We start from the raw sequence: 25362 nt of genomic DNA on the forward strand, positions 1-25362 counted from the left end.
CTTATCAAACAAAGCGTATTACTCCATTGACGAATATAAAAGAGACAATAATTTAATTTAATGCAATATTTATTTAATGTTTAGAGTAAGGTAAGACTTATGCATGCAGTTTATTGTTAAACTTACCAACGCAAATAAATTTGTATACCCAATGCTGGTAAGACATAGTGATACTAAGTAATTAATTGTAACACCTATGTACCTATGTTTAACAAATAAAAATATTAATTGATTGATTGAAATAAAATAAAGGTCTAATTATTTACTTACTCAATATTTTCAAGAATATACCTAACCCACGAAAAAGAATGAGCGCGCCGCGCTCGATATAACCCAATGACTACAATTCTCGTCATGATGGCTACTAGGGTATTGGTATCATTTTCGTATAATACAAAGACGTAAAATTCATTGCTGATATTAGTTTTTTCCCAATCCGCATTGGGCTAGCGTGGGGACTATAGCCCAAGCCCTCTCGCGCATGAGAGGAGGCCTGTGCTCAGCAGTGGGACGTATATAGGCTGAAATGATGATGATGATGATTAGTTTTTTCAGTTTCATAATAATTTTACAAGAAAAACGTAACAAGGTGAACATTTTGATTGAGATTTTTTGCTTTGAGAGCTAATTAACTTTTGTGTAGTGACAAATAATATAGTACATAAGAAAATGTAAATTATGGGACAATAAATATTACGGGACATTTTTTTTACACAAATTGACTAAACCCCACAGTAAGCTCAAGAAGGCTTGTGTTGTGGGTACTCAGACAACGATATATATAATATATAAATACTTAAATATATAGAAAACAACCATGACTCAGGAACAAGTATCTGTATCATCATCATCATACAAATAAATGCCCTTACCAGGATTCAAACCCGGGACCATCGGCTTCATAGGCAGGGTCGTCATGTTATAACAGGAAAAGGGCAGCAGTGATACCATTATTTACTCGTACTGAACTAGTTAGTGTGCTAATCCATCTTCCTATGTAGTGATGTGCCGACTATTGATTTGGCCGACTAGCCGACTAGCCGACTAATCGGCGCTCGAACGGCCGATTAGTCGGCCGACTAGTCGGCTAGTCGGCCAGATCATTAGTTTCGTATAAGTTCTGGTGAAAAACAATAGTTTTGCTCATTTGATTGCGCTATTCATCATATTAGCTTGGCAAAAAGGTGCTCTCTACAGGTTCTAACACCTATCACAAGAATCCTCGTTAAATTTTTGCCTTTCTTTTATTTTGCCATCCTGAGCAGACCGTCAGTACTACCGCTTGTAGGAGGTATTTGCAACGCTCTATTTCCCCTACGCAGTCGGCTGTTAAGAACCTATCCCCCGTGGTCAGCGTCTTTACAAGCAACGTGCCCTGTCTAAATCTCTAAATTTTGCAATAACTTAATAGATTCCCATGGCTCCACTATTAAACAAAAACAAAAACTTAATAATAAAATTATTTTACTATAGAACTTGCCCATGAAATTACAAGATAATCAGTTGAGATAGACCTGTAGAGGAAAACTAACACTACTAGCCCACCAACAGACAATAACGATCAAACGGTCAATAATTTGAACAAAAGTTTCATTTGCATCCTGAATAGGTATTTTAGTAAAATAGACATAAAACATATGGTAAATATTGACTGTGGATTTCTTTTTTTTCTGTTTTCTTTCAATAATAAAGTGCCGACTAATCGGCCATTTTTGCCGACTAGTCGCCGACTAATCGCCGACTACAAATGTGGCCGGATAGTCGGCTTTCCCGACTAGTCGGCGACTAGTCGGTACATCCCTACTGGATAGTCGACAAATTCAGGCTGTGTCGTGATCGAGTAACAAACCGATTCGATAAGTCAACAGATTTTATCGTGACACAAAATGCATTGTCTATAGGTCGATGATACAACACGATGCTTATCTGACCATTCAACAACCTTGTATGTTATTAGTATTACAATGGCTGATTTGATTTATCTTAATTTTTAGTGTTCCGTACGAAACATTGGTCACGGAACACTTATGGGATCACTTTGTTTTATTGGATATGCTCATATTTGCAACAACAATATAAAATCAAATAGTTTATGTAAGTTGACACTATTAAATAATATTCATATTTAAATATATATATATACATATATATATTGATTGTTTAAAATTATTATTTTTGCGGCTTTTGTGTAGGAGTAGATAAGAATGTAAATAAATGCTCAGGTTACTGTTCTAGAAGGGTGCCCCTTAATACGCCTAACATTAATTGTCATAATATGAATTCGCATAACAGGCTTGGCATAAAATAATTGTTCATAACATTGAACAGGCATAATAATAAAAAAGCATAACACTTATTGCGCATAATAATGACTACGCATAATTTAAATATGCATAACATTATTAACTATAACTTTAACTGTCATAAAATGAATTAGCATAATTTTATAAAGCGAGCGTATTAAATGGATCAGGGCAAAACCAACTTACCCAACTCGGTTAGGTTAGGTTCAGATGGCCATAGCCTTCGATGTGTCGATAGGTTTTATTATAACAGTCCGATAATAGATATATTCACATCCTGATTAACTCCTCAGATCTATTAAATAAATAAAATAATATATACAATCAAAATTACATTTATTTGTCAGTACCTCTAACTTGGTAAATAGAACCTATACCTATAAAACGGTAGGATGGAAAAAACCATCCAAACGAAATTTTAATTTTTCTTCCTTTTATATTTATATCATTTAATAATTATGCAAAGTAACGTTATGCTTATTACATTTATTCTAAGTCATCGTTATGACAATATACGTTATGCGCATTAACATTATGCGTACTCAGTTATGCGAAATAATGTTATGCGATTTAAAAGTTATGCGTAATCTATGTTATGCCAATTTGAATTAGGAGTTTTACGTTATGCGAATTAATATAGACCCGTTCTAGAAATATAGGCAGGTACCTTAACTTATATAATTCGATGCAAGTGCAACGAACTAAAATTTATTAAAATTAAAATAAAGTAAATAAAACCGGCCAAGTGCGAGTCCGACTCGTGCACGAAAGGTTCCGTAACTTCCGTACCATTACGCAAAAAAACGGCAAAAATTTCACGTTTGTTGTTTGGGAGCCCCACTTAAATATTTACATTCTGTTTTTATTTATTGTTATAGCGGCCACAGAAATACATCATCTGTGAAAATTTCAACTGCTTATAGCTATCACGGTTCATGACATACAGCCTGGTGACAGACAGACGGACAAACGGACACCGGAGTCTTAGTAATAGGGTCCCGTTTTTACCCCTTTGGGTTTGGGTACCTAAAAACCCTAAAAATTAGTTAAATTTCTTAATTAAATTTTGAGTAAGTTGTACTCGTTCACAAATTATTTTAAAGTTTCTTTCTTAGAACATATATCACAACGACATGTCGTTAACTGTCTGAGCAATTTCCGCTGCATAGGCTGTATAGCAATTTGATTTATTATCCAGTGTACCTATCTAAACTAAAAAAAAACAAGGTGTAAAAGGAATTTTATGACTTTTGAGCATCGCACAAGGAATTACTGGCTATAAACTTTATTACTTTCTGCACCTCATCCCAGGCATGTAAAATACGCTCTCTCACTCGCAACCATATAAAACGATGAGACAGAAAAAGCCGGGCTGGACAATACGCATTTACCAAGTTTTGTTGCTGAACACAATGAAACGTAAAGCAAATTTCACAGCACAGAAAGTTCGTTCCCTTTACCGCCTCGGAATTTATGTTCTACAGGAACCCAACTGGATTATCGTGTATAGCTATTTGCAACATAACCATTCACCTTAAGACTGCGTCGTGCAAAATCAGCGAAAAAGGCAGTCACCGTTTAGTCGCTAGCGTCCACATCGCTTGATAAAAAAATTTATAATAAATATCATTATTATCCCAAAGAGTGTGTTTACAACGAATCACCCTTGAAAATTTGAAATCTTTTACAATATAATAAATACACTCATGCAAAGTTGTACCTAAAACGTGATGAACGAGTGTCAGCGTTTAGTAAAATTTGTATAAAAAAATCGATGCTCATGCTACAAAATCGAGTGATTTCGAAAGCCAGATAACTAGACTACAACGAATCAGGCTTTTCCTATTTTTCCTCTTAAAGGCTACAGAGAAATTCAATCGTAAACGTAAACTTTCGTAAAATTTCCATACATCCGCCATATCTGTCAAATTCTCCTTCTCCTCAGATGCCCGCTGTGGGCCGTTGGAAGCGGACGCGTACATGCTTTTTCCAAATTGACTTTTCAATTTGGCATATATATTGACAGAAATTCATGTCCGTATACGAATGATGATACCAGTGAAAAACTGTGTTCAAAATAAATAGGGTAAATGAATAATGTCACACGGAGATCCAGAGTCATTAAAATTTTGATTTGTTTTTATTCATAAGTCATAATACTTTAAAAATATAACAAATTATTTAAAATATATACGAACACAACCAAATCAGCGTAATTAGTTTCTTCCTAATTCACTAAAAATTAAAAAAAGTTTGAAGATTTGTTTTATCTTATTGGAATAAATTTTCATTGTGCTGGCATTCATATTACGTCATTTTAAAAACATATATGACATAATGTCAATATACTAGATAGACAATTTATCAACAAATTTCTTCACATTTTAACGTAAACAATATAAATTATTAAAATTTTATTTATGAAGACGAAGCAATGTTGTTCACATAATATCAGCAATAAAATTTTTAGTTTCAACCAGTTTTGTTGCTATTCTGAGAGCTATCACGTGCTTTGAAAGTTAATTCAATGATATATCATCAAGAAATTGAAACCAAGACTCGACCTGCAGTCTCAGCGTGTTTTTGTGGCTATATTATCAGTTGAAAGAACGATATTTCCATCGCAGTGGTATGGTTTACGAGTACCTATATTGGTTTCATGTGACGATGTTTATATAAATGTATCTATCAAATAACAACGTGCTTTTATTTCATTGATATTCGGTGCAAAACGATAACTCAGTAGGTAACGAAAAATAATTACTTATCAAAAATGCCTTAAAGTTTTTTCAGTGAACGTTTATTTATAGGTATTTATGAGGTCTTATGTCTTATCAGCGTGGCTTTGGCCTTTGGACATTTTTGTAATGCTTTGTAATAAGGTAGGTGAGGTATCTATATCCCTCATTTAATAACCTTTTTTTGAATGAATTACAATTTAATTATTTAAATAAATAAGTGGTCTACAAACATACATATCCGCTCGGTCCGCTAAAATAATTTAAGTGCCCTACATAATAGGTATATTTAAGATTAACAATCAGTAAACATCATTAATTACGCTCAAATGCTTGTTTCAGTATTTGAGATCAAATTGGCTGAAATACTTCCGACATAAAACCTAAAGGTATAAAAGTACAATTTGCTAAGTAAACTGTCAATCTACATTAATTATAATAGATAGACTCTTAGAAGTCAGCTTACTGAAGATTATGAACAACATATAAGTACTTTCTAAATAAAATACAATTTGTTTTTCCATGACTCATGTAGGCCGTATTTTACTATAGACCATTTTAAATTGAAGATGAAATTAATTCATGATAAAAGCTAATAAGGCCCGGTAATATTTTCTGTTATTCTTGAACTTCTGTTCAAGTCAGTGTTCAACTGTCAGTGCAAGTAACAAGGCCCGGTTCCGAACCAACATGGTATGGTTTTTAGGGTTCCGTACCCAAACGTTTACCCTTTTACTAAGGGACCCTATTACTAAGACTTCGCTGTCCGTCCGTCCGTCCGTCCGTCTGTCTGTCACCAGGCTGTATCTCACGAACCGTGATAGCTAGACAGTTGAAATTTTCACAGATGATATATTTCTGTTGCCGCTATAACAACAAATACTAAAAACAGAATAAAATAAAGATTTAAATGGGGCTCCCATACAACAAACGTGATTTTAGACCAAAGTTATGCAACGTCGGGAGTGGTCAGTACTTGGATGGGTGACCGTTTTTTTTTTGCTTTTTTTTTGCATTATGGTACGGAACCCTTCGTGCGCGAGTCCGACTCGCACTTGCCCGGTTTTTTTTATAAAACGTGTATTTTTCAAAAGCGCTGGAATATTTATATAACTATTTTGGTATGTGAAGAAACATGAACAAATGAGAAATCTATATTGAATTGATTTGTTAATAATATCCTGATTATTAATAGAACTATTTCAGTTAAAATAAAGGTGGGCCTTATATGCTTCACCTGACCTTATTCGTCCACATTTAGATCCTATAGCTATATTTGGTCACTTTGGCCGTCACTATCTATTTGATGCCGATTGTACTAACAATTAAAAGTACAGCTCATATGAAAACCTGTACTGAAACTTAAGCATTTGAGCGTAATTAAAGATGTTCACTGATTATTAACATTACGTGTTAAAGAACCGTGTCCCGATGGTGCGTCCATTAATGAATCGCATACTAACGGATAGAGGTTTACGAGTACATTCACGGAAAAGTGAAGTTTGTATAGGTATGTATATTCTTCTGAGAATAAATTGTCTTATACCTGGAATCGATTGTTTTAGTAAGTTAGGTAACAAACACTCTATATTACAATCTTGTACCTATTACAAATGCAAAGTATAGATCGTGTCATTCACGAAAACGCGTGCCTTGACTTGTATTGCCATGTTATTAAAGGTTAGATTTACCAAAGCAGCGCGTCATCGTGGATCACATGAAACTATAAAACAAAATGCCAACAATCAAATGAATCTAGGCCTTAATTTACTATACAGGGTGGAAAGATAAGTCGGGCCCTGGAGGGAAATTACCTTAATTATACCTTATTTTTAAAAAGAAACAAAACTGCATTCAAAGATTTTCTAAAAACTCGCTTGCCTCGCCCGGGACTCGAACCGACTAAAAATTCCAAAAAATAAAAACTCGCAATTTTATTCTACTAGTCGATACAGTTAATGTTAATGATAACATTTCTCCAAGAAACATTAGGTCTTACACTCGTCTGTTGTACAAAATATCCATAAAATCTAATATTTAGTACTTAAGATTTCGTTTGACAAGCCAGATTGAATAAAAAAAGAAAACTACTTTTAATGCAGTTTTGTTTCTTTTTAAAAATAAAGGAATGTCTCTTTTAAGTAAAATGAGCCAGCTTAAGGATTTAAGGCTCCCTCTAGGGCCCGACTTATCTTTCCACCCTGTATACCATTTTAAATTTAAGGCGTAATTAATTCCAGATAAAGGATAATAAGGCCTAAAGGGAAATTTTGTAGGCCTTATTACCCACGAACAATGTATGTGAACTGAATAGGATAAAAAGGAACTAGATTATAACATATTGTTCTCATGTTTAGCACAGTGTAATAAATAAATATTTTTTTATGACAAAAACGATCGTTATATGATAAGTACCTACAAGCTGAAATGTATGTACATTTTACCTGTGTGAAAATTGTATAATTGAGGTAAATAAACTAAATTATACTTACTATATTCTCTGTTATTCTTGAACTTGTACTTGGGCTAAAAAGGCCCTCTGTCTGTGCGGGTGACAAGGCCCGGCCCCGGGCCTTATTGAACGTGAGACGAAATAGTAAATTTAATTATTTATACAGGGTGATTCATGAGACGTGAGCAGGACTAATCCTGCACACTCAGTAACTGATAATTGATCGATCACCGTCGTATTTAGGTGAAACAACCACACTTTTTCCTATTTTTTAACTTTTTGGCGAGGGCAAATTTAATTCTCTACAATCATGGTCACCCTACAAGACCTAATTAATAAACATAAAACCTCTTTAACCGTAATGATAGCATTATGATTACGAAGAAAATAAACTGTCAAACTTGAGTGAGATACGAGTTTTCAAAAGTAACCAGTCCGTGATGACATTCAATTTGACACAGAATATCGGTAGTTTAGTATTCTAACTGTAGGGTGACCATGCATGTCGTAAATAAATTAATAACTTTTTTTTTCAACACGACTTGAAAATTAACGTTAACCTCACTAATACTGATACGAAACAGTTGCTTATGATTTACGAAATGCGCAGTGTTAGTCCTGCTCACGTCTCCTGAATCACCCTGTATATAGGTAATTATGAGTTCTTTGATTTCCCGATAAGCATCACTTACTGACTTACAAAAGTATAAATGTAGTACATATGTAGTACCTGAATTTTATTAGAGGTTTTTAAAGCCTTATTATCAATTAAGTTATAAGTGAAATATAATAAGCGTTTTTAGTTGTAAAAAAATATTACAAGCCCTATAACTAATGAGGGGATCATTTTAGATATAGTCCACTTTTTTCGAGTAGGTAAATTCGGACTATGTTTACAAACCGCATACCATCGCCCATGACCACACTGTTAACTGACAGTTCGTAAACCTTATTACAAAAGGCATAAGGTCCACCGATGGACAGTTAAGAGCATCGCCGTTTGTACCTATCTTAATACAAATAAAAGTCAACAACGAAAATAATTAATTACCTAATACGTCACATACCTATGACATGACATGAACAAACAAGGAAAGCTATATATAAAAAGTGATTTTTCTCTGTCTTCTCACAAAGGAAAGCTTTGACAGTTTAAATTCCTGGAAGAAGGTCCGTAGTTAACACTAAACTCGAAACAGCACCTTTAAAAAAACATTAGGGGTCACTGACCAGTCCCAGTAAATTGAGGTAGTGTGTGTGAGCTGCGTTTGTGTGTGAAATGGGGTAATTTGACAGAATCTGAAAATTTACCCTCCTCGACGCCCTCTTAATTGTAGGTAAGCGGAAACTTCCAATGAAACGGTTGGGTTAAAAGGGCAATATATACTTTGCTATTGTAGTTAACTGCTCGTAACAACTGACAAGAAAAGATTTGCGAATCGAGTAGGACGTATACTTTTTTTACTAGTCGATTTAAGCGTCCCACTACTGGGCAAAAACCTCTCCCCTTGATTTTCATGACTCCCGGTTTAGTGCTTCCTCTAGCCGGTCAGTTGTTAAGGACGATGTCCAGGACATCCCGTCGTCGCCGGAATTCTTGTTTGTATTCTTTCGCTATCATGGAATTTAAAAAGATGCCATAACGAATATTCGCCGAATCACGATGTATGGCCGCAGCAAAACGCAAATCAAATTGTTAAGATAATTTTAATTTTTATGTCAGATCTCTCCATTCCCTCCACTCCATACTAATCCGAAAATATCCCTTCATGGCATTATGCTGAGTGCAGATTTGTGTTTTCATTTGTTTGGCTATCATTAGTGAAGTTAAATAATATTGCCTTCCCATTTTCTTTATCGGATTGGGAAAAGACTGATTAGGAGGCGAAATTTTGGTCCTGGCCGCGTAGCCATGATGTCAATCGCTTACGCTCCGTAGTGATCGAAACGCAACTGTCACTGTCACATTAATATGGAAGATAAATAGAGAGACATAATGCTTTTCGTTGTCGAAGCGACAGCGATTGTAACCTTGGCTAGGCCGGCTGACTGGACATAAAACGTGTATGTACGTAATTAACGAGCAGCATCATTTACTTTTTTGTACTGCTACGCACGAACGTGTTATAGCAGTACAAAAAGTACTGAGGTTGACTGATGTAGCATGACAAATCCGAACTTTTCCGAGGTACGATGGTAAAGGTTTATACACTACATTTGTATTTTACGGGGCGTCGTTGTTTGGAGATTCTTTGTTACCTAGCTAGGTTTCTGGCATATTTTATGACGCCTAAACAAACAAAAGCGAAACATCTTTTTTCGGTAATATTTGGCACACCAATTCGCGTGAAATGAGGCCAAATTTAAATTCGGATTTAGTCCCTTAATTAATAAATGGCCATTCATCACTTTCATCCAGTACGAGTAGGTTATTTCGTAGACGCATGAATAACTATTTCAACATGAATCACGGTATTTTGCCGGTTGGCTGACTGCCTTGATGCGATTAGATGGCACAGGATGAATATGCGTAAATGCATCTACACACTTGCATATCTATTATATCTGCCATCTGGCCAGACTTGACGCGGAAGTAAATTTTACGGATAGCGATGTAGAATGATAGTTCTTGTTTTATGTTATTTATTTAAACCTTTTTCTTTTTATGAATACTAATTTTGTAAATATTACTACTGCGGTTTATATTTATTTTAATTTTTTATATGAAATTAAATAGTAGTTTTTATATGCTATTAACTAAAATGTTAAAATAATATTTTAATATCATCTCACCAACATTGACATTGGCATTTATCACTCTTCTTTAATTACTAAACTCTATGATACTTAACACATGTTATATTAACTTTTACAATTACATTGATTAACTCACTGCTTATTTAAGCAAGAAGGTTCCAGCAAGTTATCTTAATTGGCCTAATAGATTATAGTTAGCAAGTTTCGGGAAGCAAGGTTAGCAAGTCTCATAGGCCTCGGGGCTAAGGGCAGTATGATAGGAATTAGTAATCTCCTGAGTACACTCGATTAGCCATTAATCAAAACAATGTGTCGGTTACTAGTGAGCTAGGTGATGCAAGGATTTAAACTTTAGATAAATTAACATTAAAATTAACGGCGAGTATAGCATCAAAAGGACCACAGCAAAGCGCGCAGTTGCTTTATGCAATATAAACGCAGGGTTTAACGCAATGCGTTTGCCGCATACCCATTTTACATCAGATTATCTAAGGGCCACTTCACACTAGCGTCTATTGAGCGTCGGCGTGTAGTCAGCGCTATGGAAAATGTCTTCGCTGATGATAATGCTGTAAACGCAGTAGTAAGCGCATTGTCATTTTTCCTACTAGCCTAAGCAAATTAGAAAAATCTGCGGAATTAATTCGTGTAGTTTTGAAAATTGGTACAGGTATACCTTGTGGTGTCCAGATAAACATACTAAAAGTCCTCGAGGGTAGGGGGTGTGCTGGGGGTGTAGAGGGGGGTTGAAGGTACTTTTTTTCATATTTTTGCTCATATCTCGAAAATCTGTACGAATAGCATTATAATTACTTCGGACAAAAGTTTTAACATAAAATTTACTACAAATTTGGTTATATTTATTTTTACTCTGCGATCAATACTTTAGGGGCTACAGGCTGTTAAAGTTAAATAAGTAATTAAAAATAGACGGTTTAAGAAAACGTCGTTTTTTTGTAATTGTTCATTACAAATAAAAAAATTAGCTTAGAGTAAGCAAGCTAAGCAACCTGCTGATAAAATATAAAAAAATAGGCCATATGCATGTCGGGCCATGCTCAGTGTAGGGTTCCGTAACTACCCGTCTGTCAAAATAGACTATTTGCCATAACTCAAAAACAGCTGTACTGATTAGGTTCGCTATATTTTTCCTTGAAAGTATTTACTAAGTTATGTTTTCACGATTTTTTTCATATTTTTTGGACCCATGGTTCAAAAGTTAGGGGAACTAAGGGGTAAATCACAACTTTTTTTCTTTCAGATCGATTATTTCCGAAAATATTAAGTTGATCAAAAAATGGTTCTTGAAGACCCTTATTCGTTTTAAAAGACCTATCCAACGACACCCCACACTATAGGGTGGAAGCGAAAAAAAATTTCATCCCCACATTAATGTAGGGCAACCACCATAAAAAAAAATTTTTCTAGTATTCATGTTTAAATTTGACACGAATATATAAATCAGTTACGCTGACAAAGTTGTAAAATATAAATTAGAAAAAATATTTTTTTAGGGTGGCTGCCGTACATTAAAAAGGGGATGAATTTTTTTTCGCTTCTACCCTATAGTGTGGGGTGTAGTTGGATAGCTCTTTTAAAACGAATACGGGTCTTCGAGAACCATTTTTTGATCTGCTTTTCGGAAATAATCGATCTGAAAGAAAAAAAGTTGTGTTTACCACTTTAGTTCCCCTAACATTTGAACCATGGGTCCAAAAAATATGAAAAAAATCGTGAAAGTAAAGCTTAGTAAAGACTTTCAGAGAAAAAAATAGCGAACCTAATCGATTAAGCAGTTTTTGAGTTTTTGCAAATAGTCTATTTTGACGGACGGGTAACTACGGAACCCTACACTGAGCATGACCCGACATGCTCTTGGCCGGTTTTTTTTATATTTTATCAGCAGGTCATTTAGCTTGCTTATTCTTAATTAAAATTTTTATTTATGATGAACAATTATGAAAATACGACGTTTTTTTAAACCGTCTATTTTTTATCTCTTATTTAACTTTAACAGCCTGTAGCTCCTAAAGTATTGATCGCAGAGTAAAAATAAACATAACCAAATTTGTAGTAAATTTTATGTTAAAACTTTTGTCCGAAGTAATTATAATGCTATTCGTACACATTTTCGAGATATGAGCAAAAATATGAAAAAAGGTACCTTCAACCCCCCTCTACACCCCCAGCACACCCCCTACCCTCGAGGACTTTTAGTATGTTTATCTAGACACCACAAGGTATGCCTGTACCAATTTTCAAAACTACACGAATTATTTCCGCAGCTTGCCCAAATTCGGCTTAATTTGACGTGGCTATACATTCCGTTGACGAATGAGTTCAATGCTGCATAAAACAACCGAGCGCTTAGTGCTTAATGTCAACTTTGTTTAGAAATAAAGAAAAAAATATAAACTTACTACCCCGGGCGATACACGAAACCATCCATTTGTGTCATTCAAACGCTTTTTTAACGCGCGCTGTAAAAGCGCTCGTGAGAATGAGGCCATAATCTTGTAAAACTGAATGGAAAGCTCACCATAATCTACGTTGGAGATTACTTAGACTAATCGTTTGTGGGTAATTAAAGTTGCCGCAAAAAATAATTAAGTAACTCCAAAACTTCTTTATTCCATCATTCATTTCACAACTCGAGCCGCAGAAAATGTCGCGGGCCAAATTAAAAAAGTTTTGCTGTAGGGTAGGTTGTCTCTTAAAAGGTCCTAATTTGCCGAAGATGAAGATTTCGGATAAAGATTTCGTGCAAATTGCCCGAAGATACTAAAAACGAATTTAGTTTTTTTAGATTAAGTAGATTTTAAAATTGATAGAAAAAAAACTATAAAAAGTAGCTTTAAATTGAATGTAACAAAGTATTTTAAAGTCTAGCTAAATTAGTTATAAATGCTCCTTCTATAGTTCGTTTTTTTTAGCATTAGAAAAAAGGTAAACAATCTTGATGTGTCTTTTAATTGAAATACACGTTTTAAAAATACGTCACTGCAAATATGTAACAATTATGAATCGAATACGATCATTTATATTCTTCTACTTTCATAAGTAATAGTTTTTGATTTTTAAAAAGCGTTTTTTATTAAAAGACATGTCAAGATCGCTTACCTTCTTGCAAGTTCTTTCTAATGCTAAAAAAACGAACTATACAGCCCCACCGTTAGTTTGTTTATGTTATGTCATTAATGCATGATTTAGTGGGTGAAGAGCGAAGAACAATGAATTAATTTTAATTTAAAATGAGATTCCTTTCCACTAAATGAATCTTGCAACACTTACCTGACCTATTCATGAATATTATCAAACTGCACAACGGGACTTAATCGCGTATTTAAGTTTTAAGATTTACCTCCGACGTTTCGAGGACGGCGTTGTCCCCGTGGTCTCGGAGAAGACTGGCTCAAGTTGACATCAACATCTTCTAGCCGCGCGAGTTTTTCGAACTACCCGCACTTGGTCTTGTTTATCAGTTTGAACGTTTTGCGCACTAGGGATGTCACTCTGTCGACACACAACACTAACGATATTCGAATTATCGACTGTCGATATTCGTTTCCGCTTACATTTACTAATGACTGGATTCCATGTGGATGAGATCTTAAAACCCTCGTCCCGATTAAAATTGCAATGTTTTTTGATTTCAATGGCTTCCCGCACTTTTCTACTGTAGAAATGGCGATCCGTGGAGAGGATTTTAGGGTTATGCAGCTCAATCCAGTGGTTTGGTCCTGCCTCCAGCAAATGTAAGCGGAAACGAATATCGACAGTCGATAATTCGAATATCGTTAGTGTTGTGTGTCGACAGAGTGACATCCCTAGTGCGCAAAACGTTCAAACTGATAAACAAGACCAAGTGCGGGTAGTTCGAAAAACTCGCGCGGCTAGAAGATGTTGATGTCAACTTGAGCCAGTCTTCTCCGAGACCACGGGGACAACGCCGTCCTCGAAACGTCGGAGGTAAATCTTAAAACTTAAATACGCGATTAAGTCCCGTTGTGCAGTTTGATAATGTTTAATAATCGTGAAAGTTTAAATCAGGGCTATTCATGAATAGTTTCTAGAAATATACCTACTCATTAAAATATTTATTTAAATTCTAGCAACGAATGTAAATGATCTAGTATATTATTTGCATTTACGTAAGTCAAATTTAAATATAATTAACACCTACCTACTTATTCAAATACGCATATCTACAGGTTTACAACATGCACAAGTAAAACTTCTTTTTGAAACTTTTCGTATGAATTGTACACAAAAATGTTAACAGTTAAAAATGGACATACCTAATTATCGCTATGTACAGTCAACAACAGAGCTATGAATACAGGCAAAGTGCCAAAAATATGTATACAAGACCTTAATGTACAGGCAATAAAGTACTGTATAGATATTTTTGACACTTTTCCTGTATTCATAGCTCTGTTGTTGACTGTACAAGAGAAGAACGTTGTAAATAAGTACTTAACCTTTTTAATTTTACTGCATTAACTTTTAGGATGCAGATTAATGAGACGTAGTTACAGGCTGCAATGCAATCAACAATACTAATGCAAGGTACTCGACTATCTAAACATAAACAAGACCTTGCTCATAATAATAGAATGCCATCAAACCAGCTACGCATCTCGTTTAGTGGGCACAAAACAATAACACAATCTACATTGCCGTCACTCATCTCATACAATATTATTACTCAATAGAAAAACAAGCATTGCACTACCGCCAAGTCAGAAAAATATTTCATTAAACAGTAAATAAGTGATATCGAATTGGATGATACGATATTGCGCATTCAAGGTTCGTATGCGCTTCTGATAGAACTGCAGTGTAGGTCGCCATTCATTGTGCAGCAATAGCGGCAAACAAGATGAATGGCGACCGAAATGGGAACTTGTGTTCTACATAGGTTATGCCCCAATGTAAATTAACTCGGCAAACAGCTATAGGTCTGGTCTCTGGTATCCTGGTTATGGATCATCGTTAATTATAGGGAATTAATTTGGTTTTCCAATCACTATAACAGGACGGCCACTTGTTGATGCTGTATTTGACGTATTTAATGCCAACAATAGGTCCTCTTTTGCGTGTTAGACAGCGCAAGCATAGTTATTTTTTATACCTATTATTACACGTGCAAATTACAAATTGAAATCAGGAATCGTTACCGATTTAATTATGTAGATCGCCATATATTTGCAAATAATTAATTTGTTTGAATACCAGTGTTCTTGGTATTCGATTTTCGATTGACATATTGAATCTCGTTAATATATTTTAAATGAACCGTTATCACTCATAACAATAACAATCAATCGGGTCGGGCGTGTAATTGCCGCTAGTTGTACAATAAGTGGCTAGTTGGGTACGATCCATAGTACCCAACCAGCCACTTATTCTACAACCAGAAGTTGTTGACGAACACATCATATTATATTATACCTGAAAGCGAAATTACATATAACTAAACAAGTATCACAATATAATATTAACTTACCTTCCCTTTGATTAAAAAATATAACAGAAGGCCTACCGCGAACCACGTTAGACGTGTTGCCGCCCTGTGACACCCATACGTATGAATTTACAAGTGCGACAGAGAGGCAACACGTCGTTGGTTCGCGGTAAGCCCTCAGGAAGGACATGCATTAGAATGAATGTTTTGTGTTTCTTGCCAAGACACGAGTATCTACGAGTTAATGTTGTACGTAATATATATTTAGACGGTCATTAGTTGCACACAAACATGTACTTATGCTACTTTATATTTTACAGAATCATTGGCTTAGACAGGGTAATTTACGGTCTATCTATAGTCATATTTTCTGTGAACTATAGTCACCTATAGGTAATACAATTATTTGTATATCAATATTATTTGCTAGAGATTTTAGTGTTTAGTTTTAGAGGTTGGCGAAGTCAACAACGACGCATATTTTTAATATTGAACTTGGCTCTCATTTCACATTTAATTTTCATGTGTTGATGGGATTATAATTATTAACTACCCATGGGTATCTCATCGCTTTTGGGATACCTACCTAAATACGTAAAGTGAGCAATCTGAATCTGAATCCGAGTGCCTCTCTTGAATTTTCTAATAGTTCATCAAGTATTTTTTTTATAGCCTACTATGCTCCCCATTTGTTCTACTAACTACATACCTATTACGAGAGTTAATGGAGGGTCAGGTCGTTTTGTCTTTTATTTATAAAATGTATCTGCCTTAGTTTTTATTCAAAATTATACTTAAATGGCTTCTTATTATTAAATAAAATCATATTCTGAAGCAGTTTGACGTCTAGCCTACTTGTAGTGCATTGAAACGACAGTTATTGTATGGCGCTGGCCGATGTTGTCAGATAATTAAACACAGCACATCGAACGTTTAATGCCTGCAGCCTATTCACTGATATATTTGTCCGCATTGATCTAATTGGTTTCACAATCAAGGCACAAATAACAGATGTAGGAACGAAAACAAATGTGATCGAAGTTTCCTATTGTTTACATTGGTAAATTATAATTATTTTATTCAAACCCAGTCTTGGCCTTTGCGGCAAGTAGGTAGAAGGTTAATTATCTATGTACATATGTTGAGAGCTAAGGTCGTGTCGCTTATTGGCACACCGCACGATAAGTTCGAAATCCTAATCACGAAAAATGTAGATGTCATATTATTATGCGACTTTTCAAAAGTGGGTGAATTTGAATATGCCTCTATTTTAGAAGTGAGCCGTGCGGAGGCGATGGTAAGGGTCAGTGAGGCCTTTTTTTAATGAGTTCGCCAAAAGATACCTTACTCGTAAACGGTGAGGAAGTTAAGACTTGACACATTGCCACCTTACCGAAATGAGACGACTGTAAGTATATTAAATGTTAATTGCTTCATAAAATTAATTAGGCTTAGTTGGTATTATGGTAGACGCAACATTACTACAAAAACCTCGGGCATTTCTTGTCTGCAATTTTAGTCCGATTAAACTACTATACTCCTTACTATTGATACAACTTAAGAGTATTCCATGAAATTGTCTACCGTTGTCGTATGTACAAACGCGAATTTTCTATTTGCAGGTATAATACTTCCCTTTTCTATGACAAATAGTCAAAATATGCACAGAAAAATAATCGCCTGCTTTAAATGCCAGTACAAACTCGCAACACAGGAAATAAAATGCGTCTGTACGGGACAGCCTGTGGAATGCTCCCTTAAGGAATTTTAATAATGATAAAATGCTGTGGATGTAAGTATTTATTTATATTTTTTTTCTACTCCAGCAGTTCATTTAATTTTTGTCAATAAAATGAATGCCAGTGTTATCTAAATCAACTTTATTTGAAGAGAGGCGCGGGAGGCCCAGTGGCGGTTATTTTAGGATCATAATACAACTGCTTGGCAGTCATCTTATTCATAAATTAACTTCTAAGCAAAGATCTACAAACCAAATAGATTTACTGTTTTAAAGGTACTTATTTCGATTTTACTTACCATTTTAGATTTTTACTGCTGTCTTAGAAAAAAAATGGACTTCGTCTCAACTTCGGCCCTTGAATTTTAAGAATCTATTGCACAAAATACTATCTTAGGGCCGATACACACGGACTGCAACCTGACTACAATTTGAATGGAAACTGCACGCCAACTGCAACGTCGGCGTGAAATTCTCATGCAAGTTGCAGTCGGTCAAAACCGTCAATACACTACTGAAATTAATTAAATACCTCCTTATACTATTTTAGTGCTATATTCCTATTACAGTTCTGATATCATTTAAGTAATTTTTAAATAATTGTGAGCACAATATAATTAACTGATTACCTAAACCAAGTACATATGTGCACAACAAAAAATACATTAATTTTAGCATGGTGGACATTGTAATAACTTTAAATATGAATTGGTGGTGGCTTGATGACTAGTTTTCAAACGTGAATGAAAATTTTCTTAAAAATGGTGAAGTAATGTTGTGTTAAAGCTTGTGGGTGTAAAAGCTTTGCTAATTGTGGAATATCGTTTCACAAGTAAGCCACAACAATTACATTTTACGATTAAAATACAAGACAACATTGTCAAACTCATTAGGGTGACTATCTCTTATAGAATTCTTATTACGTAAGTAATGTAAAAGTAAGTTTATCTAAATAGTAGGTATATCTTTTTTTCGGCATGTTTTTAGATTTCTTTTTCGTCAAAATTTAAATCCAATATTTAATATATTCCATGTTATCCTAATATCCCACATACATATGGCTTATGGTCACCCTAATTAGAACGAGATGCAGGGCTCTAGTTTGACTTCTCATGTAGACACACTTTTTGGTCAATGTACTCTATCTGGTATATTACCTCTACATCCGTGACCGGCCCTTAGACATTTCGCACCTGTTTCGCACGTAAAGTATTAATTACTGACGTACACATATTATTGTAGCCGCATGCGGATATGAGCAATTATGGCAGCCGGTTTTAATATTTCTGTAGGTATAGCCGATCAAACAACTTGTCCGTAGAAATTGCGCGCAAATTCAAATTTTCTATGGCCCTAGAGCTAGCGTGCGACTTTCAATCCGGAGGTCGCGGGTTCAAACCCCGGCTCGTAGGTACCAATTAGTTTTTCGAAACTTATGTACGAAATATCATTAGATATTTACCAGTTGCTTTTCGGTGAAGATATGCATACATTTGCTGATTTATTGCATACCATAGTAATAATATAGACATTGCAATTTTCAAGCTAGTCATGTATGAGACCGCAGACGGTCATAAAACTCTGCAATAAATCATCACAACCTCTTATTATGTTATACATGTATTTCTTAGTTAATGTAAGTATCTACCTATACCTTTACCTACTATGTATAATAATGCCTATTTTCCTTTAACTTTAAATATAGCTTAATATAGCATTAACATGCATATAGCATTTTATATTTAGTTTATAAGTAGTTTTAAGAATTGTATTGTATGTTCGCAAAGGGCAGCTGTTGATACCATTTATTTGTAAAGATCATCTATATGTATACCTACACAGTAGACAATAAAAACTTTCTTATTCTTATTCTTCATGTTAATTTCAAAAAAAACACTGGGTTTCTCGAACACATATGGCACTCCCCTAAATTTTATTTGCTAAAAGTGTATTTATTTTATGTGTTATAATGAATTTTGTACCTACTCCTATTTAAATCAAAGCCGCATTTCAATGGGGGATCAGAGTAAATTAGTTTAATTGTTAAAAAAATATTATTCAACAACAGAAACACTCCATAAGTTACAGTGTATCTAAACAAGTTTTTACTTTTTTGTACTTTGTAACTAAGATGGAGGCAATTTGCTTACTGAAATATTATGTATGTATGACCGATGTATGTCAAAGGCATTCACATCAACTTAATACAAACGGATCGTTTTGACATTTCGTAAAAAAAACATATTTTGACGTTGAAGAAAAACACTAATAAATATTTTGCTTTGAGATTTACAAATAAAGTTTTAATTATGGCGAACTCACAACTAGGTACACATATGCCAACGTATTGAATAGATTATTGCTACATATACTACTAATATTATAAATGCGAAAGTAACTCTATGTATGTCTGTCTGTCTGTTATCTCTTCACGCTGTAACCACTGAACCGATTTAGATGAATGCCTAGGTATGGACATTTTTTGGATCATAATTATCACCATAATTATAGAAGCTAGTATTGGTATAGTATAGCTATTCAATATTTATTTCTGAATAAAGCCCGTGTGACAAATATCGGCACAATAAAGTCGATGATACCGGCCGGTAGGCTTGCGCGAGTCACGCGACCGATAAAATTAAACCGGTTTTGCAGCCATGCTTGCACCCCGTTATCAGGCTTTAACTTGTAACTACAAATTAAATGTCACATATGTATTCACGCCAATTCATATGAATTACCTTCCATAGAGCCGAAGTTTAGCAATACGTATTTTATGATCGGTCATACTCATTGTAAATAAGTATCTAAGGATGTTTTAGGTTTACATGTATACACTCGAGAGTTTCCACGTTGTATACTAGTAGCACAAACTAAAGGTCCTTGTTTTTTAGAATTTTTCTTTTAATTCCAGTGAAACCATTGTAATAAAATTCGCAACTGACTGATTTCTTCTTTTATTTGTTGAAGAACCTTATTCGTTTTGAAAGACCTATCCAACGACACCCCACCTACACCATATAACGTTAAAACGAAAAAAAAATCATCCCCACTTTACTTGTCGGTGAATTACCCTCAAACCATTTTTAGATATTATTCTACGACTCTATCAGATTTGTCAGTACTTACATATTCGAAAACAAAGTCCCCCGCCGCCGATTATTTTTTATCATTAAAATAGTTATTTGTTTTACAAGGGGGCAAAGTTGTTGTTTAACCGCTCGTGCTAATACCCGAGCAAGCGAAAGATTCCAAAATTGAACCACGAGCGTAGCGAGTGGTTCGAAAAATGGAATCTTAAGCGTTGCGAGGGTTTCAAAGCACGAGGGTTAAACAAAATTTGCCCCCGAGTGAAACACAAAAATTTTCACCACACCAATCGAAGCAAATATTAAATGTAAAATATCAAATAAAATCAACCCAAATCAAACCCAAATGAATGTTATTAAATATTTATCATCCAAAATCGTCATTTAAAACTCAATTCTATAAGCAAACATAAGAAATCGACTCAAAAATTGTATTTGATTACTTTGCCTCACATGTGAAATAAATTGCAACTTTGCTATCACTTTTTGAAGTGCAAAGTAAGCCTTTCCGAGATGGTGTGGCGAAAAAGTCATGTGAGATTTGGAGGGCGGGGCAGAAGGGCCAAATCTCACAAAATTTCACATTTCACCAGAAGAGAAGATGGGATCGACAAATAATTTAACATAAAAAAAAACAATTTCAATGATTTTATTAAAAAAAATTTTTGCTCGCTTTAAATGACATCATTGCCTAGGGTTCCAAGTAGGTACTATCTCTTATATTCTTCTACAACCCCTAGACAATCCACTTAAGTAACCTTCTAAACAATAACGACAATAAGCAAGGGGTAACCCAACGGAAATAGTTCCTTTTAGTTACGTAGATAATAGCAAAAAAGTTACGGTACATTACACACAAGTTACAATTCAGAACTCGCTTCACGTTAAACTATATGAAAACTATCTTCTGAAGTTTAAGAGTAGGTACATCTATACGTGTTATCTAGTTCAGACATTCGCTGTAAGTAGTCAGAGGTATTAAAACATATTCATCCGAGCTATGTTAAGACGTGGGTAGGTGGAAGATTTCCTAGAAAATCACCTTATTGCAAGAGTAGATAATGTTACATTACTTATACATAACATACGCATAATCTCAGAACTAAGAACTCATTGCTTTTTAAGATAAAAATATTTTTAATAGACCTACCGTAAAAAGCATCATTACCTATTTATGTTATATTTTAGTTTTAAAATAACGACATAATTGTATAGTACAGTCAAGGAATTTAAATTCCGACCCATTTCGTACTTTGTCACAGTGACAATCAATATGAAAGCCGCTAAGACCTCATACGGTTGTCACTGTGACAAAGTACGAAATGGGTCGGAATTTAAATTCCTTGACTGTACAGTATTATTTAATAGTCTATTGTTCAGAAATCCATATAGACTCACTTATGGCACCTAGATCTTAATGCAATGAGCCTGTATAATAAATGGTAATTTCTGACTATTAACCATAACTAAGGTCACTACCATCAACAAATAAATTAACTTTATACTCTCAAAACCTACCCTCGCTTAAAATAAAACTCACATTTTAGCGCAGTGTAGCAGCGAACCTCCAGCCGATACACGAACCACTTTCAACACTCACAAATCACACTTCGAATAAAATACACCACTCATCGTATTACGAATACACTCGCGAGCGCGAGATAGACCGGCACAGAGACAACCGCCAGCTACGACTGACGCCGGGGTACTGAAGTGTTCAGTTCGCAAAGTACGGAAAATGGGAAAAACGACAACCGCCTATCCCACCCCTTTTCTACCACTTAACGGTCTTGCACCTCGACGCACTTGACGCGTATTGTCTCCCTTCATCGAAATTAAATTACTTATAACTTGAAGCGGTTGTGGTTTAACGTTCAACAATAACGCTATCAGTGGAGTTGTTATTTAATAATTTAAGGTGTTATACAGTTTCAGTGGATAGGATAGGATCAACCAACAGGATCGTTTCAAAGTATTTATATAAACTGAATAACTACAACTACTATAGGTAAGTCTAGTGACTTTAAACTTGCAACATTCGACACTATTTTAAAGGGACCTTCCTAAATTGTTTACGAATTAAGATTAACTTATTTTTTAAACACACTTATGTAAACTAGCAGCTAGAGTGCTTCGGCCTAAATATATTTTTGAGGTAACTAAAGATTCCTTACAAAACATTTTTCAGAATTATAAATTCCCCCTTCGGCCGCGTACGATACCGGAGATTCGTAACCAATTGCGATAGAAGAAAGAATCTACTTTTTACGATACTAGTTACTAAGCAATAAGTTTTTTTCCTTACACGTTACTAGTATCGAAGTAGGAATTTCTATTGAAATAATGAATTACGTAAGCGTACTTTACATTCTTAATACGGAACTAAAATAAACTTTCAAAATGATATCAGAACCTCTTTAAATATTGATAGCATTAAACCCTCTCTAGATTGTTGGCCGGTTATACTGTCAATGTCTTGTTTATTTCTTTATCGATGTCAATTGCCTGTGTTGAATGAGCATTTAGTTTAATTCTGATATTTCATCTACAAAACCTTAAAAAAAGCTGATTACAGTTAAAGTAAAGTGAAGATAAATAAGAGGACGGAACAAACAGAATTAATATGGAATTAGACTTCATTTCCACAAAGAGGGGTGGGAGATCATTATTGAATAATGGTCGTAGATATCATAGAAAGAAATTCTACGCAAACGGTGGCACTTTTTGGCTTTGTTTTAATAATAGTAGCCTGGGTTGTAAAGGCAGTGTCTCTCTCAATGACAGGAATGAAGTGGTGAAAACTAAAATTCATATCGACACCTGTAAAGAAGATTTTTCTGCCAATAGGATTCTTAAAGAACTGGATACTTTGAAGAGGAACTGTTCTCATAATTTCGAGAGTATTCAAAAACAATACGAAGACATGGTATTTAATTTGGAGGATGAAGGACTTGACCTTTTACAATCGATCCCCGGTTTTCAGAACGTTAAGACTGGGCTTTATAATGAAAGGAAAAGGGTTCTTGGAGCACCTAAATTACGATTTAAATCATGTAAAGAAGTCACAATACCTGAAAAATTCAAAACATTCCTGCTGGCCGAATATGAGGATGACGATAGAAAAATTTTGCTGTTTTGCAGTAAAAAAATTGTACCATTAATCAAAGAAGGAAGATATATGCATATTTTGGGCGATGGTACGTTTAGTTCGAGCCCTAAAGGCTTCAAACAATTATACACCATTCACGGAGTTGACGAGCATACGTCAAATATAATACCATTGATTTATTGCTTACTTCCTGATAAAAAATTTGAAACTTACACCATTGTATTTAGATTAATACAATCTCAATTCGAAGACTGGCAACCAGAAAAAATTACCGTTGACTTTGAATTAGCCCCAATGAAAGCAATTCGAAAAGTCTTTCCTTCGGTGGTCGTCAAGGGATGTTTCTATCACCTTAACAGGTGTTTGTTCCGAAAAGCCAAATTCTTGAAGATTACTACAAGGGTCAAAAGAAGGCACGTAGCAAGATGTGCTAGCCTTGCTCGATTGCCAAAAGAGTACATTCAAACAGGTAAAGCTTATGTGATGTGTAAAAGTCCACATGGGGATGACATAAAGAAATTTAATGAATATTTCCAAAAGCAATGGATGAAAAGAACTGATTTTGTTAGAGTCTGTAACTGTTCTGAGGAAAAAATAAGAACAACAAATAATATCGAAGGTTGGCACAGCCGTTTAAATAGATTTGTTGGGCGAAAGAATCCGACGCTAGCACAACTGCTCGAGATATTATCCAAAGAAACCAAATTATTCAACATATTTAAGAAACAAACGAAAATGTCAAAGGAGTACCAAGAGATCGAGGCTGAAATTAAGCAATCAATTGCACAACTAAACCGAAACGAAATATCGGTGGGTCATTGTATAGAATTGATAGCTCCTTTTCGATTTTAATTTTTTTTGCTTTTGTTCTGTTTTTAGTTAAGCCAGTTCAGCGTAGATGTTTTCTTTACCAACGGCAAAGCTTTGCTGTTTGACCGTGTGTTTAAGTAATTTGTAATTTTTCTTCTTACTGTGATTACATACACATACGTTATGATATAAATTCATAAACTAAATAAAGATATTAAAATAGTAAATATTTTTTTAATTATCACTGATTCACTGGACTTTTCACTTGTAAAAAAAAGTTTGAATCTCTAATCTCTATACTGTGACATATATAAATTATATCTATGGTATTGTATATGTCAACAATGACGTCCTTCTTTTATTAGAACAATTAAAGATTACGGCAGGAATCTTTTCGTGTTAGATTTTCGTAAAAGGAAGTCTGAATTATCGTGATAATAAAAGTAGAGAGAACTGGATACTATGAATTTCGAAATGAACCCAGTCGGTGAGCCGTTGACAATTATCAGAGCTGCGGAAAACATTGAAAAATGTATTTTTAAAAGATGCAACATTCTGACGCTGCAGGAAATACCAAACATGATAAGAATAAAACTTTTATGTGATTTCGATTTCTATATTCCTCAGCGTACACGTGTGTGCCGGGAGCATTTAGAAACAGGTGCCTGGGAGGAGTTGATCGAAGCTTCAGACGTTGTAGAAGATTTTAATAGAGTGCATACTCAAGACATAGTTCGTCTTATGAGACAAGCGTTACTAAACATTAACTGTATAGCCTCATCTTTTCTTTTTTATTCATAAATTGATATGAAAGAACTCTACATTGTGACGAATTGTTAATTAATAACATGTAAAGACAAATACATAACATTTACCGGGTTTAACGGCATTTTATTTAT

The 25362-nt window shown here is 34.6% G+C and overlaps 2 protein-coding genes across 2 annotated transcripts in view; both read right to left on the bottom strand.

The window, feature by feature from the left end:
• LOC134673531 (uncharacterized) overlaps positions 1-22262 on the bottom strand; it is a 461710-nt gene extending 439448 nt beyond the window's left edge. The window contains exon 1 of the mRNA XM_063531531.1: positions 22085-22262. Coding sequence (XP_063387601.1) covers positions 22085-22086 — 2 coding nt within the window. The 5' untranslated portion in view covers positions 22087-22262. The remainder of the gene's footprint in view (positions 1-22084) is intronic.
• Positions 1-25362, bottom strand: part of LOC134673527 (F-box only protein 11) — a 338938-nt gene that overhangs the window by 143785 nt on the left and 169791 nt on the right. The gene's annotated exons all lie outside the window — the stretch shown is intronic.

This window comes from Cydia fagiglandana, chromosome 18 (genome assembly GCF_963556715.1).
Source record: "Cydia fagiglandana chromosome 18, ilCydFagi1.1, whole genome shotgun sequence".
NCBI lineage: Eukaryota > Metazoa > Arthropoda > Insecta > Lepidoptera > Tortricidae > Cydia > Cydia fagiglandana.